The 15,698-nt window shown below is 42.2% G+C and overlaps 1 protein-coding gene across 8 annotated transcripts in view; it reads right to left on the bottom strand.

Annotated features, from left to right (window-relative positions):
- The window catches only part of arvcfb (ARVCF delta catenin family member b), a 239,866-nt gene that overhangs the window by 60,704 nt on the left and 163,464 nt on the right, over nt 1-15,698 (bottom strand). For 6 of the 8 annotated variants that reach the window (XM_068309954.1, XM_068309947.1, XM_068309951.1 and 3 more), the window contains 2 exons: nt 12,374-12,394; nt 6,754-7,394 (listed from right to left, as the gene is read on the bottom strand). In XM_068309954.1, coding sequence (XP_068166055.1) covers nt 6,754-7,394; nt 12,374-12,394 — 662 coding nt within the window. The remainder of the gene's footprint in view (nt 1-6,753; nt 7,395-12,373; nt 12,395-15,698) is intronic. The other 2 variants (XM_068309950.1, XM_068309949.1) reach the window with 1 other exon arrangement.

Here is a 15,698-nt window from a genome sequence, read left to right on the forward strand (position 1 = left end):
AAACAGGTGGTTCAAAAAGGAAACGAGATGACAGAAACAGCAAAGAAAAAAACTTTGAAGGAAAGTCTTGTGAAGTGTTTTTTAGGAAGCCACTACATTCAGTGGAAGGGATTTGATGCCTGTTCCCTTGGGAGCAATGAAAGGAGCTGTGCTATCCCCTGAGGGAGACGATGAGGCCACATGATGCCTTCCTGATTCCCTTTGCTCACACTGCCATAAACTTACAAGCAGTTCATAAATACCAATGACCATCTCTCTGGGACTTCTCTTATGGCATTAGCCACATTAGAATTACCACTGGTAGGTTTGGGTGCTCACCGTATTGAATTATACTTCCACTTTTTTGGTAACAGAAGTTTTGTCTGTCATGGGAGGAAGAGGAAATTTCCTTTATGATGTTTTGTAAGGAGTTGCCTATGATGAATCTCTATTACCAAAGCCTCTCAGAGTCTATGATCTACACTCTGCTCTCCAGGGGTCCTTTAGACCAAAGGCAGCTTCATCAATTCTCTGTGGGAACAAGGAGGAAAATCTAGGCGCTGAATTCCAATGACAGATCATCTCTTGCTGAAGTGCCGGCCACTTATTTTACTTAAGGCTCTCTGAGGCTCAGAAGAACAATTTTTCACTTATAGGGCCAACTCCAAGGACAGAGTCTGGGGAGTCTCATACTGACAGAAAAGTTGCACAATTTTTAAAAACTTGTTTAAAGATGATTTGTCTTTTTGAAGATATACCAGTGAGTTGTCAGACACGATAGGGTAATATCCGGTAGGACATGGGATAGGACGCAGGGAGGAATTTAATTAGGGTCGTGTACTTTATCAAGCCCAAACCCATCCCACAGTTTGAGACTTGTTTATCCTCTTTTCATAATCCAGCTGGCCTCCTCTCTCCATCTTTGATGTACGGTGGTTGGTGGTGAAATGAAATGGCGACTAACACTAGTGGTTGGCAGAAAACTCCAGACAGTGCTCCAATTTTAATGAGTTTTATGTTAATTATGTGTTTTTACAGTTCTTCCAAGGCAAGTGGTGAAGGTGGGAGGCTGGGCTCTGCATGCCATCTCACCTCATCTCTGGTGTATTCCTCTGTAGAATTTTCTTTTGCACAAGCTTTGCAGGAACATACTGGTGTTTATGACATTTTGCTACCAGAAAAATCAATACGAAGATAAACTGGGAGAAAAACTCCTGCAAAGGACAAGAAATGAGAAACTAAACACCCGGTTCAGATGGATGGACAGAGGATTAATAGAGATGGGACGACTGAAGCCTCAGAGTAGCTGATTAAAGCCCACTATCCAATGCTGCTGGCAATATCAGCGAGCAGTTAGGAGACATTGTGATGAATGGATGTGCCACTAAGACAGGCTCTGGATGTTTAGGCGCATATCAAGAACGCTTGAAGCTAGGCCTTTTGTGTTACGGTGAAATAATTCACGGGTTTGTATAAGACACTTTTGTCATCGTTGTCCCACGCCCTTAACATGGAGGCCAACGTGTGTTGAATTCCTCCTATATGGAAGATGACTACACACTAGTAGTAATAAGGCGCGGCTATCGGGTAAAATGTGGTCCCACCCTACATTTACCACATCATATACATGTCAGTGGCTTTCCCTGGTAAAACAATAAATAAAAACTGAGGTTATTAGCTCAGCCCCACAGTGGGTGTCACATGACCACAGGACTGCAGTTATGCAGTTATTGTCATAGAACCACCTGTAACTCGTAATGTCTTTTCAGGTGATCCTCATGACAAAAGAAGAAACATGAAACTGATGTCAAGTACAATGAAGTCCAGCAAATCCTAAAATCTGGGTAACACTTACATGCAAGATAGGGATGCATGGAAATGTTGTGACATGTAAATATGTGTGCATGTTAGGAATTTTTAAACATAAACTTCCACAGTCAGTTGCCAGTCCAACTTTTAATCGCTGAGACTTTGAATGACCTGGCAATGAGAGGCAGGAGTATTCTTCCAAAAGACATGGCAAAAGATAATCTAGACATCAGTACCATCTCACATACCTGCATGCATAAACACCTCTTTAATGGACAGTATCTCTTTCTCTCTTTGACCTTCTCCCTCATTATTAGGCGCACTGTCCCTGGCATGCACTGTCTTGTATGCACTGGAACACACACTTGAACACACACTTGAACACACAGATGAAAGTACACGTGAACAGATCATGGCTCATTTAGATATGGGACGATATAGCTGGGCTTTTGGTGAAACAGGCTTTACAAGGCTGAGTGACGGGAATGTCAGGATTTGCATTTAAATTGGCCTCATTGTGTGTACAGGGAGAAGTATATTCATGGGATGTGAAAGGCCTCGGTGGTGAAAGACGCAATGCTGCGAGCGTGATCACAGCAGATCACTGTCCTCGTGGAAATCGAGCTGCTTAATGTCCAAAGTATTACTGAGCATCTGTGTGCAGATCTACATAGGGGTGAGTACTTTACTTTCTTCTGACACACAAAGAAGAGAAGACAAGATAAACGGACACTGTAGATATGTCCCAGTATTTTTTCTTGCCTACATCTTCTGTCAATTACTTTCATCATCTTTCAGTTGTGGCCACGCCTGACCTTCGCCTTCGATGGGCCCATAAAAGGAGATCAACTGAAAAAAATTAGACATTCACAAGAAGATGTTTGCCTCGCATATGTACACATCTCTGCAGCATTTATGAGCTTCTCACTGATTGTCTCTGTTGAGCAGATTGCTTATTCTGAATTATGGGCTATAATTGTTTTATGATGCACAAAAGTCTTTGTAGGATGGAAACAAAAAAAGAGAAAAATGGTTGACAGAGCTGGAGTGTTTATGTCTTTCCGTTTTCTAATTTCTCAGCCTCTCATTATCCATTGATACCATAGCTTGTTTTAATTCAGTTTAGGGAGAGGGGCATCATTCAAATTTATATAATTAACGGGAGCATTCTGAGAAACCTCCAACTTGACACACAGTAAGTAAAACATTAAATATAAACACTTAACTGTCACTGATTGTCTCTCGGGAGAATCATAGAGGAGGAAGGAGGGGCTCACTTCCCACAGGGTTTTGCTGCATTAAGAAAAAACACTCACTACTTCTCAATTAAAGGACGGGTGTGTGTGTGTGTGTGTGGGAGTGTGTGTGTGTGTGTGTGTGTGTGTGTGTGTGTGTGTGTGTGTGTGCGTGCGTGTGTGCGTGCGTGCGTGTGTGTGTGCGCGTGTTAAAGTGGCGATGAAGGTGTGTGTTTACAAACGAATATGTGGGGGGTGACCCCTGGATAAAGTTGGGTTTGGTGCAACACTGCTGGTCACCCAAGGAGAGGTGAGCCAGTCGAGATTGATTTAAAGATACCCCCGTTAGTCTGATAGAGTTCAAAAGCAGCTATTAATCACACTGGAATGAGAACACACAGACACACACACACACGCACGCACGCACGCACGCACGCACACACACACACACACACACACACACACACACACACACACACACACACACACAAAGGAACAATGTGCTGCTGGACACAAACATGTACACAGAAAGGATTTGGGAGGAAGAGAGTGGACTGAGATGTATTCACATGCAGACAGTGGGGGGTCCGAGGAAGCAGAGACACACAGTCATTATCTGTAAAACCTGATGAGCGATTAAAGGAAAACTATTGCCTCTTCATCCCTCTGCACCTCCATTTCTACAGCTTCATAACAAAGCACAAGCTCACAGCTAAATGATGTGACAAACACACAAAGTGGTTTTTAACAACACACTGTTGTTACATTAGTAATGTTGCTGGAGCTTGGAACTATTCAGACTTTTTCCATGTAGTTTAGCAGAAGGTGTCCCTCAGCTGCTTCTGCATCCATACCGAGAATAAAATCAGCTGGCTCATGACAAAACACCAAATATTGTACTAGAAAAACCTTCAGGCGCATACATTTCAGTGGATACTTAGGCCAATTCGCAATATTATCCATCCATCCATCTGTCCGTCCGTCTGTCCGTCCACCCACCCATAAATCCAGCCATCCATAAATCCATAAATCAATCCATCCATCCATACATCTATGTTCTTGTAGATGACCTTGTAGGTCACAGGTGTTGTTGGAGCCTATCCCATCTGACTGGCAAGAGGCGGGATACACCCCTAATATGTCACCAGCACATTGCGGATCACATGGTACAAATTTGTATTTAATTTATTTAGTTTATAATTCTTTTTTTCCACTTCTGCTTCATCATCAGAACCATCACATATCACACAGAATCAGAATCAGCATTGCACAAGCACACACCCACAGTAAATGCATGAACTCATTTTCTCAGGATTTCACCATCCCCAATTATTCTTCTGTCCTATCCTATCAAATCTGCTCACCTCCTCCTCTCTTGATACCAGTTACTTTGTTATTGTGGCTTCAATAAAACAAAATAAAGTATTTTTTTCCGCTGCCCATTTCCTCCGTCTTCAGTTGTTGAAGAGAATGCTCCAGAGTTGTTCTGCTGGAGCCCCAGAAACATCATCGGACTTTCCATCTTCCATTTTCAGGTGAGCTATGCTTTTTATCCTGAACCCACACTGGCAGCAAAGCCTATTTATCATCATTACACTATTAAAATGACTAAATGATTTTTGTCTGGCTTTAAGTCCTTTTCCTTACTGGCTGCTATACGAACACCAAGAAAACTTTGTTTCCTTCGACTATAAAAGAATGTCTATAAAGGTATTACATTGCTAATATAGATGCACTGCATGAATCGTTTCATTTACAAAATGATATTCTTCACACTGTTCAGGAACTATGACCCAAACATTTGTTGTACAGTACTCTATTAAAAATCTGTACCCCATTCATCATCATCAAACGATGTGGTGACCTCATGTGACCTATATGGATTACCTACATGTCTCGCTTCATTTATTCACCCTGTTCCTTCAATTAATCACTCATTTGTGCGTTACAGTGGAGTTAACAGTTAGGTCACTAAAAAAGGCATGTTCATAGGAACTACATGTGTTATCATTCCCGACACATAGACAATGACAACATGAGTGTTTACTGCCAATGCAGGAAGTCTCTTCACAAATATTTTTTTTTTCCCTCTGACTGATTATTGAGAATGATAAGCTGCAATTAAATCTTTTTAATTCCTACATTCATTACAGCACTTGGGAGTCGCAGCTCACTTTTTGGAATAATATTAATTGCAGATCGAGCACACAGGAAAGCCTGGGCACGCTGGGAGGGAGAACATAAACCTTGCAGTTCACTGATATTTTGGTGTTTCATATCAGGTGATGAGAGCGCGGAGGAGAAATGAAAGAAACATGTGAGAAGGAAATATTTATTTTTTACTGCAATTAGCCAGACAGCAGTCAGTCAACACTGGCTTTAAATGTGTGTGTTTGTGTTGGGCATTCATGTAAGCAGCTGTCAGTGTGTGCATGTTAGTGTGTGCGTCTGATGGGATGTGCGTGTTGGGGCAGTGTTGTGACACATGTAAGGCAGACTACAAATTGCCTGTCACAGCAAGCACCTCTCACCAAGCAGATGGGGGAGTGACTCATTTCCGGAATATGTGAAATTTTTGTGTGTGTGTGTGTGTGTGTGTGTGTGTGTGTGTTTGTGTGTGTGTGTGTGTGTGTGTAGGAAAAATGCTGCGCCTGTAATTGTCAGAGTAAAGTCAGAGGTACATAAATACAAAGACTGACTCAACATCATACAGGTCAATACGGGGATAGGGTGAATGTGTGAATCTGTGTGTGTGTGTGTGTGTGTGTGTGTGTGTGTGTGTGTGTGTGTGTGTGTGTGTGTGTGTGTGTGTGTGTGTGTGTGTGTGTGTGTGTGTGTGTGCACAAATGCATTTGAGAAAGCACTTAAGTGCTGTCAAGAAGTGAAGAAACATGGATTCACCTTTGACACAAACTGTCGTCTTTCTGTCCTCTCAACCACTTGACTCAAATTCCTTCTGGAAAGTTCTTCCCCCAAACATGTTCCCCAACAAATAAAAATGGAATCATAGATGTCCATCTATAAATGTCTAAAAAAAAATCTATAACACACTACCCAAAGATTAAACTTCAAAACTGCATTTAGTTTTACTTGACGGTCAACTTTCACTCTGTGCCCCCCCTTTGAGAGCAAATGATGTGTTAGGCATCAGGCGGTTCAATAAGGACAGGCTTTGAAAGAAAACTGACGAGAGCCTTCCATTCTCTCCCACTCTCCCTCCATCCTGCCTAGTCTCCCTCCCCTCCTTCATCGTGCCTCAAATCATCCCTGCTTCTTTACCTCTGACACAAACACTTGCTTACTATCCATCTGCAGGAAAACAGAAATCAAAGACTTGTTTTTCCACGCTTTCTTTCTCAAGCAAGTTGCTCAAGGAGAGAAGACATCTGTTTACTTATGCATAGTCAAATGTAGTCCTTTCATGGTGGAAACAAGACAACTTTTCTTTATTCCCACTCATTTTAACAGGCCTGATATCCAATCATGTAAAGTCAAAGTCTGCATTCACACAAATGAACATGAAATAATTGTCAAACAAGAATTTCATGTAAAGTGGGTTACCATGCCCCCACCTTTGTGACCATTATCTCCTGCAACATCTTGAAGGATTAAACACAGGTGCAGATGCCTGAAAACTATTAATATCTGCTATATCTGTGGTCATAAGTAGAATAACTGATTGCATAACTGCAGTCCTTCACTGTCTTACATTCTTTGCGATTATCCTCACCTGACTCGGGGCCCATCACGAAGAGGTTCCCGGTGGGTACGACCCCGGTTGGCCCCCTGCAGGGTACGTCTGTTGGCAGTGGAGTAGTCAGGCTCCAGTTCGTATGGCTCCTCCTCTTCAGGGCCTAGGCTGCGGCGATCATCCTCTAACCCATATGGTTCAGGCTGGAAGCGCTCTGGCTGTGAGCGGTTCAGATCCACAGTGCTGCTACCCATAGGCACCTGGGGTTGAGCCACATGGCCGTAGTCATCTTTACGAATAGGCAGGGTGTAGCTGTTCTCCGGCCGATAGTTGCTGGGCAGGTATGGGTAGCGTGGCGGCCGAAAGTTGACTCCACGTGACAGGCTGCCATAGTTGTCTGTCAAATCAGCGTAGCCATCATGCAGGCCATAGTGGCGAATGTACTGGCTCTCAGGTGTCTCACCATATGAATCGTTGTAGGAATTGTTGTAGGAGCGTGTCAGAGTGGAGGTTGCTTGAGGTGTGATAAAGCGGTCACCCCCATTCTTCATGTAGCGCCTATCAATGGAATCGGTATAGCTTCCTAGAGGGGACGATCCCTCAGGGAGAGGCAAGCCATCCGGGCCAAGGGGCATCTGGCGTACTGTCCGTGTGGTCACGGTCTTCACCATCTTTGTCACCTGTAAAGGTGAAAAGGGTAAAAAGTGTCATATTAAAAATGTCAAGATTAGGATGCGCGAACAGAAAACTATGCTGTCTCTCTAGAAAGAAGATATTATCCGCTGTTGCTAAGTTTCACACACCACAAACAGGGACGCAGACGAATTTTTCTCAATTCGAACAAACTTTGTTTTGTAGTTTTTAAAACACGGGTAGTATAGTGGTGTATGTTTCACATTTCTGTGAAACATAAAGTGTACGAGCGATGCCACACATTAGGTTTATCGGTAGACTGAGTCTCCTGGATCATTCCGTAACAGAGTCATCTTGAAATGCTACAGCTCCACTGGACCTTGAATTCTTTGCCCCGAGGGAGTCGGGTAGCATCACAATGTAACAGCAAGATACGCACGTTTCTATCTCCTATGCTTACTTCATGCTATAGCTAAATAACTTCTCTCTCCACTGTCTGACAGAAGAATTATAGACACCCTCCCTGGGCTCTTTGCCCATTCAGAAACCAATTTGCTGCCCAGTGAATTCTGCCGTGGCTGATAATTGGCTATTTTGTTCGCGGCTATAAATTCATCTTCACAATTAATGAGGCTGATGAAAATTAATCGTCATCTGCAAGGGCGCAGGTCCGATGCAATTTGTGTTGTGCCTGTCAAGGTGTTACAGGGAGGCTCATTCCCACTTGATGTACAGATTGCCATGCTGAATGTCTTGTGAAATGGAAGAAGAAAATCTTTGACAGGTTTAATATCAATACCATATTTTGTAACTATAAAATGTTTTATTTACTTTCCTATCAATGTCATAATTCAGATTTGTTTCAGAAGCGGGTGAAGGAATGTAACATCAAGGTACCATAGCAAAGCTTTAACTCTCACTACAGATGAGGTGCCAAGGGGAAAAGTACAAACAAATCGTTTGCTCATCAAAGCGTCCTCATTAACTTGGTGGAAACAAATAGAAATCTTCACTGGCTTTGTTTCGAAAATTAGACCCCAACCGTGAGCAACATAACAAAGACTATTTCAGGAATGCCAAGGTTCATTTCCATGTTTAGACTAATTAATGAATAATCTACCTTTGTCTGTAATGAAGAAGACCTCATTTGCTTGATTCGTTATAGTTAGGACAAATGTGTGACCTTGGAAGCACAAACTACCTTCCGCCCTCTTGAAGCTTCATAATAAGTTATGTTTTCATTTTTATATCCCACTTCACAGCTGTGATGTATTGCGATTGTCAGTGTTTGTGTGTCCGTCCATGCGTCCGTTCATTCGTTCGTTCCTTCTCTTATCCACCAAATATCTTGGCAACCATTGCAGATAGAAAGACGAAACAAAACAAAAAACAAAAAACACATTACTCGGGCAGCAAAGGTGATGAAAATGAGATGATGACCTTTACCTTGAGAAAAGTCGGTAAATGTCAAATGCCAACTTTTGTACACTCGTGAACCGGATAGGATAGAAAAACAAGGGAGAAGGCCAGTGTAAGACCCTAAATCAAAGCTAGTGCTTTGATATACCTATGCACTAACTTTGATCTATTGTCTTACTCACACTGGCCTTCTCCATATGCACTAGTCTATGCACTAGTTCGGTACAACTTTCAGGGTACCCTGACCTACCCTGAAAGTAGTTCAGGGTAAATCGTGGGATGTTGCAGTCTCTGACTGCCTTGTTAAAGTATGCAGTTATTTTATCACCATCCATCATCTTTGCATTTTATTCTATTCTCTCAGACAGAGCTGAGAGGAAAGCACATTACGCCCCCCCACGTTCACTTCTCACACACCCCCAGACATACACAGCTGTCTCATGCTAACACAGATTTTTAAGACAATTTGCAAAGGCTGCAAAAGAAGTCAGCATAGATTTCAAATGGTGTTTGATGTTTGGTTAAATTCACCAGGCAATGAACCGTCATGCAAGGGGAAACGGGGTGAGGGGTGAGGGTCCCATTTCAAAAGAGGTGTCTCAAATACCCTCAAGATGGGTAAATACAAATAAAATATAGATCAAAATAATGGCGCGGGTGAGCATTTGTGAAATAATTCATAAGCGTACTGTATGTGTGTTGATGCGTGACTGCAAAGTCTCTGCAATGACCAGAGGCTCACAAGCAGTGAGACTCGGGCCTAACTCGTTTCCCAAGTTGTTCACAATGGAGAGCAAGGCAGCAGGCGTCAAACAGTCCAAATACAGCAATGTAAGAGGTTTCACAACCACTGCGGCATTTACTTTATTGAGCACTTAAATGAACGTGGTGGCTGTGGGTTAGTGGGAGAGGGAGAGGTAGTAATTCACATTTTTAATAAGACTGTTAGGAGTGAAGTCCTCCACTCCAAACAATCTAAACAGTGTTTGTGATGATGACAGAGGTTAAAATTGCAAGTTTGGTTATAAAGCTAGAAAGTCCAGAATGCTTAATGTGGGCCTTTGCTGATGTTAGAAACGGATGCAGACATGGGGAGGGTGAACACAACACAGTTACACAAGGTCTGGAGTAGTTTGCAGGTTCTGCCCCCAATGGGTTGTAGGTTGGGGTGAGAGGCCTAGAGTTAACTAATCCATTTGTCGGTCATTATAGCTGGGTCGCAGGGAATCATTTTGAATTATTTAATCACAGTGTTAGAAGGATGGACTCAGGAAACAGTATGGTTTACTGATGACAAGCAGGGATCCACCCTGTCATTTTATTCTTATACTTCACAGGTAAAACACTGGCGCCTCAAAATGGCAATGTTCAATAGAGGCTGTTCACAGTGTGACAGAGAATACGGTGTCCAAGAAAGTGACTGAAAGAAACAAAATGGATGTCTATGTCACTTTCTTTTTCCATAATAGCTACACCCTACAAACTTTCTCCTGCCCACTGGTGGCTGAATCGACAGTGTATACAGGGTGGTAAAAAGGGTTATCTGTTTGTGTGGGTTGCCTGAATTCTCATTAGCTCATACCCTAAATAAAGTGGAGGAATGCTGCTTTTATTGGGCTAGCTGAGTTCTGCCTCCGACGTCACTGCTGCTCCATTCACAATGTCTGCCAGCAGGAAAACAAGACTGGATGATAGCCAAGGGAACACATGGCATCCTGGGACAGAGCAGGACAAAGGCTGATCTAATTGAGCAACCTGTGCTCAGTCATATAGAAGCATTGTGGGTCAAGTTTAATTCATTTTGAGGAGAACTGATTGAAAGAACTAGTAGTTCAATCAGTTCAACTACAATTTCTATGATTTTCACATAAACTGCATTTGAACTTCCTACTTAATATTTTAGAAACTTAAACTTAACCTGACCCCGTAACACAAACGCATCCTTGTGTATACAACATCCTTGTGTCTCTTTCATTCTCACTCTCTCATATACAGTAGCTCTGCCCTGCCACCTTATTTCTGTTCTCCCCTCAGTATTCAAACAAGAAATGCTGCTGCTACTAAATCAGCCAGAAACATGTTTACCACCTAAAAACTTTTTGGCGTGCAATTCAGGAAGATAGAAGAAGCTGCGCTGTTTCATCTTCTACTAGTCAGATGGGGTATAACCATCAAGGGAAAGAAATGAGTTAGCATTAGACAGTATGGCAAGTCTTCGGTTCAAAAGGAAAGATAAGAACATAAATAAAACTGTGAGTTGCTGTGAAATGAAGAGGGAGATGGAAAAGGAGTGCGGGTGAAAAACAACACATGAAAGTGAGTCAGGGAGAAGTGATGTACTGAGGAAGAGAAGACAAAGAGGGAAGTGAAGAAGTCGTTTGCCACTGCCTAGACGCGTCTTCTGCAGTTCAAGTCAAATATTAATCTGCTTTCCAGAAAACACTCGATCTCTCCTCCCAGGAGGATACAGGAGCATCATTCCCCTCTCCCTACTCAGCATCGAAGCTCTTGATTAGTGTAATGTTTTACTGCATGTTTGTGTGCAAAGTTTTGTGTATGAATGCATAAAATCAAGCAAGTGTGACTGAGTGTGTGTGGCCAATCCCCTCGCAGTAAACAGGCTGGAGGGCAATGGGCCTTCCCCGATGAGGGATTAGACCAGGCTTTTTAATTACAGTTTCACAACCCCTGGAGTAGGAGCTCCACACAGCTCTCTGCTCCTCTGGAAGTCTGCAGCTGCTGTATCCACATCTACAGCCGAAGCCCCAGCAGTTAGCCTAATAAACAGGGTTTCTCTCAGAAAGCAAAAGCTGAAAGGAAGGAAGAGCTTCCAACTCCCGTTTCATGTTAGATTGACCATATTTAAAAAAAAAAAAACTTTAGGGAGCATATCCACATCATGCATGAATGATTCTTATTATTCAAGCTACAGTTGGCAAAATGAACCAAAATATGTCTCAATGTTCGATTCCCTTTCTCTCAGTAATACCTGTGTCAGATCTTTAACATGTTGCTGGTGCTGAGCAAGTAAGATATAATTCATAAGAGGCAACACCAACAGAAAAAAAACAGTGGGTCTTAGAGGGTGGAAGTAAAAAACAGTAAACTAATGGGTTACTAGTTATGAGTTTGATAAGGGCCAAACTGTGATGGCTGTTCCACTGGGTCAGAGCATCTCCATGTCTGCAGCTCTTGCGGGGTATTCCCAGTCTGTTGGTATCTATCAAAAGTGGTCCAAGGGAGAAAAATGTGATGACAAGTCACGAGCAAGGCTGTTGGATCCAACGGAAGACCTGCTGTGGTTCAAACAATTAATATTGGTTTTGATAGAGGGGTGTTGGAAAACAGTGCAGTGCAGTTTGTTGCCTAAGGGGCTGCATAGCTACAAGAAAGACAAGGTACCCATGCTGACCACCACCAAAAGCAGCAACAAATGGAGAGGGTTGTCACAGGTCCAGTGGAGTCTGTGCCTCAAAGGGTTAGGGCTGTTTTGGCAGCCAATGGGGGACCTACACAATATCAGGCAGGTGGTCATAATGTTATGGCTGACTGGTGTATAAAATAGGAATGTGGTGAGAGACGTCAAAGGGTAACGAGGTCTTCTTACCTTCATGTTAGCTGAATAGTCCTTTCAGAAAAACAAAAAACACAACAGAGGACAAATCAACAAAGGAGCTTCTAAGAAGCACAAAACAAGGAGAACACAACAGGAGTCTGGGTATAATGACACAATAATAAAAAAAAAAATCACAAGATGGGGATGAAACCTCTAAGGGCTACAGGATTACGGGATTTAGAGTTCTTCAGGGTGGAAGTCTGGGAGTAGAGCTTGTGCAGTTTGGAAGCGATAATCAATAACCATTATTTAGAAATATTAAATGGTTCAAAGGGAACGTGTGGGGGGTTTTTGTAGCCAAGGAGCTTTAAGAGATCTCTCTGCTGCAGCAACACAATTGCTAAGGTGTCATGCTCGCATGTGGTAAAATGAAAATCAGATCTATACAGCAGATCATAGAGACGCAATCTACAAGGAGCATTTCAAAGCTTAACAGGTAATGGCTAACATTAGTCTAGATCACTAAACATTACATAAAAGACAAAAAAAAATTCACAATATTAGAAAAAATTGACACTGCAACTTTTTCTACAAAAAAGTGTCACATTGTGTTTGTGAAAAAATAAATATTTACAAATCATTCTACAATATTTTTGTAATAAATGTGAAACTCATAATAATAAATTATAATAATAAAAAAACTCAGTAAATAACATTAGAATATCTTCCCACCTATATATTTGAATAATCTCACTTCAAAACCTCACTGTGTCACGTTTTAACTCCACTCACTACCTGTCAATCAAGTGCCCAACCGATCAAGAAATCAAGTGAACCAAGCTCCTGAAAGCATCGTGGACTTAAATAAACAGCTGTCACCACAAAAAATACTCTATTTTCTGTTTAATGTCCATTGACATATAATACAAATACATTGTACACAAGAAAACAAACGTTTTCTTGTGTAGTTTTGGCCGGCGTCTACCTGGAAGTTCGGGCCGCTAGCCGCAGTCTTCACATTTCTCCATGTCTCTCAAAGGAGCCGTTTTGACTTTGTCAAACATAGCGGTTTATATTCTTGTGTGGAACCCCGATGCTTTATTCACCAAACTCACGAAGCCGCCATGTACCCGGATGGCCGGACCGCAACGCCGAAGCGGCCTTCGTCTTCCCGTTCATCTGTCCCACACACACGGAAGCGTTACGATTTTGTCTGACACAACGGTTTGTTCTCTTGTGACAGCGATGAAAAATAAAATAAAATCAAACAAAGTCTGATATTATTGTTTTATTGTGTAATTTCAACAGGTTCTCGCTAGTACTATATACTCTAGTATAAACTATACCTGTACTACCGCTGAAAAAAGATTTATTAAGCTCTTTACAGGTGTATTACACACAAAGCAAGCAAAGCAAGTTTGTGAGAGTGTGCATGAGAAACAGAAAGAGTTCACTCCACCTGACAGATATGTCAAATTCTCACATGATTGATAGGCGATACCAGCTAACACCCACTGGGAAATATAAACAGTGATGGGATCCCTCCTCCTGACACTAGAGTCACTCTATCGATTACCATGAGCTGCTAAATGGGATGCAAACTTGTCAGTGTGACATTAAAGTACTGATTGCTTTGGACAAAAAGACCTTGCTGTCTTGCAGAGTCTCCATGTCACTCATTAAGAACCATTAAAATTAGACTTAAGTATGTTCGAGCAGACTTTTCCAGTTGAGAATTCAAGGAAAATAAGAACTAGGAAAGATGTATTTATCTTTCGAAACAAGAAGCAAAAAGTTGCAGCGTAGCATGTACGACTTTATACTAACAACTTCGTGTTAACACAAAGACATAACTATCATAGAGGCATAAAAACATGATCTATGCTGAGGTAAGCGTAGGATATAACAAGGATATCTCTCCACTGACCTATACTGGTCATATAGTAGCAATACCACTGTATTTTGTATCAACATACCTTATATCAGTCTGAGTTGTGTTCCAGTGAGATGACCCGCTAAGTTTTATCGTTATATAAGTATAATCTTCTTTTCCTTTCGACTTTTCCCTTCAGGAGTCGCCAAAGCGAATCAATTTCCTTCATCTAACCATGCCTTCTGCATCCTCTTCTTTCACACCAACTACCTTCATGTCCTCTTTCACTACATCCATAAACCTCCTCTTTGGTCTTCATGTAGGCCTTCTGCCTGGCAGTTAAAAAAAAAAAAAGGTGGATCCTTTTACCAATATATTCACTATCTCTCCTCTGGACATGTCCAAACCATCTCAGTCTGGCCTCTCTGACTTTATTTTCAAAACCTCTAACATGTGCTGTCCCTCTGATGTACTCATTCCTGATCCTATCCATCCTGGTCACTCCCAGAGAGAACCTCAACATCTTCATTTCTGCTACCTCCAGCTCTGTCTCCTGTCTTTTCCTCAGTGACACTGTCTCTAGACCAGACAACATCGCTGCTCTCACCACAGTTTTGTACACCTTTCCTTTCATTTTAGCTGAAGATCTTCTATCACACCTGACACTCTTCTCCACCCGTTCGATCCTGCCTGTACACACTTCTTCACCTCTTTTCCACACTCTCCATTGCTCTGGACTGTTGACCCTAAGTACTTAAAATCCTCCACCTTCTTGATCTCTTCTCCCTGTAACCTCACTATTCCACTTGGGTCCCTCTCATTCACACACATGTACTCTGTCTTACTGCGGCTAACCTTCATTCCTTTCCTTTGCAGGACAAACCTCCAACTCTCTAGCTTCTCCTCCACCTGGTCCCTGCTCTCATGACAGATCACAATGTTATCTGCAAAAATCATAGTCCATGGAGATTCCTGTCTAGCTTCGTCTGTCAGCCTGTCCTTCACCATAGCAAACAAAAAGGAGCTCAAAGCTGATCCTGATGCAGTCCCACCTCCACCTTGAACTCCTCTGTCACACCTACAGCACACCTCACCACTGTCTTACAGTCCTCATACATGTCCTGCACCGCTTTAACACACTTCTCTGCCACTCCAGACTTCCTCATACAATACCACAGTTCCTCTCTGGGCACTCTGTAATAAGCTTTCTCCAGATCTACAAAAACACAATGCAGCTCTATCTGGCCTTCTCTGTACTTCTCTATAAACATCCTCCAAGCAAATACTGCATCTGTAGTACTCCGTTTTTGGCAAGAAACCATATTCCTGCTCACAAATGCTCACAAATGCTCACTTCTGAACTTAGTCTACTAAGTTAGTCTACTTAGTAGTCTACTTCTGAACTTAGTCTTCTCTTTCCCATAACTTCATTGTATGGCTCATCAGCTTTATTCCTCTGTAGTTGCCACAACTCTTCACATCTCCCTTGTTCTTAAAAATGGG

The sequence above is a fragment of the Antennarius striatus genome, chromosome 3 (genome assembly GCF_040054535.1).
Source record: "Antennarius striatus isolate MH-2024 chromosome 3, ASM4005453v1, whole genome shotgun sequence".
In the NCBI taxonomy this organism is placed as follows: Eukaryota; Metazoa; Chordata; class Actinopteri; order Lophiiformes; family Antennariidae; genus Antennarius; species Antennarius striatus.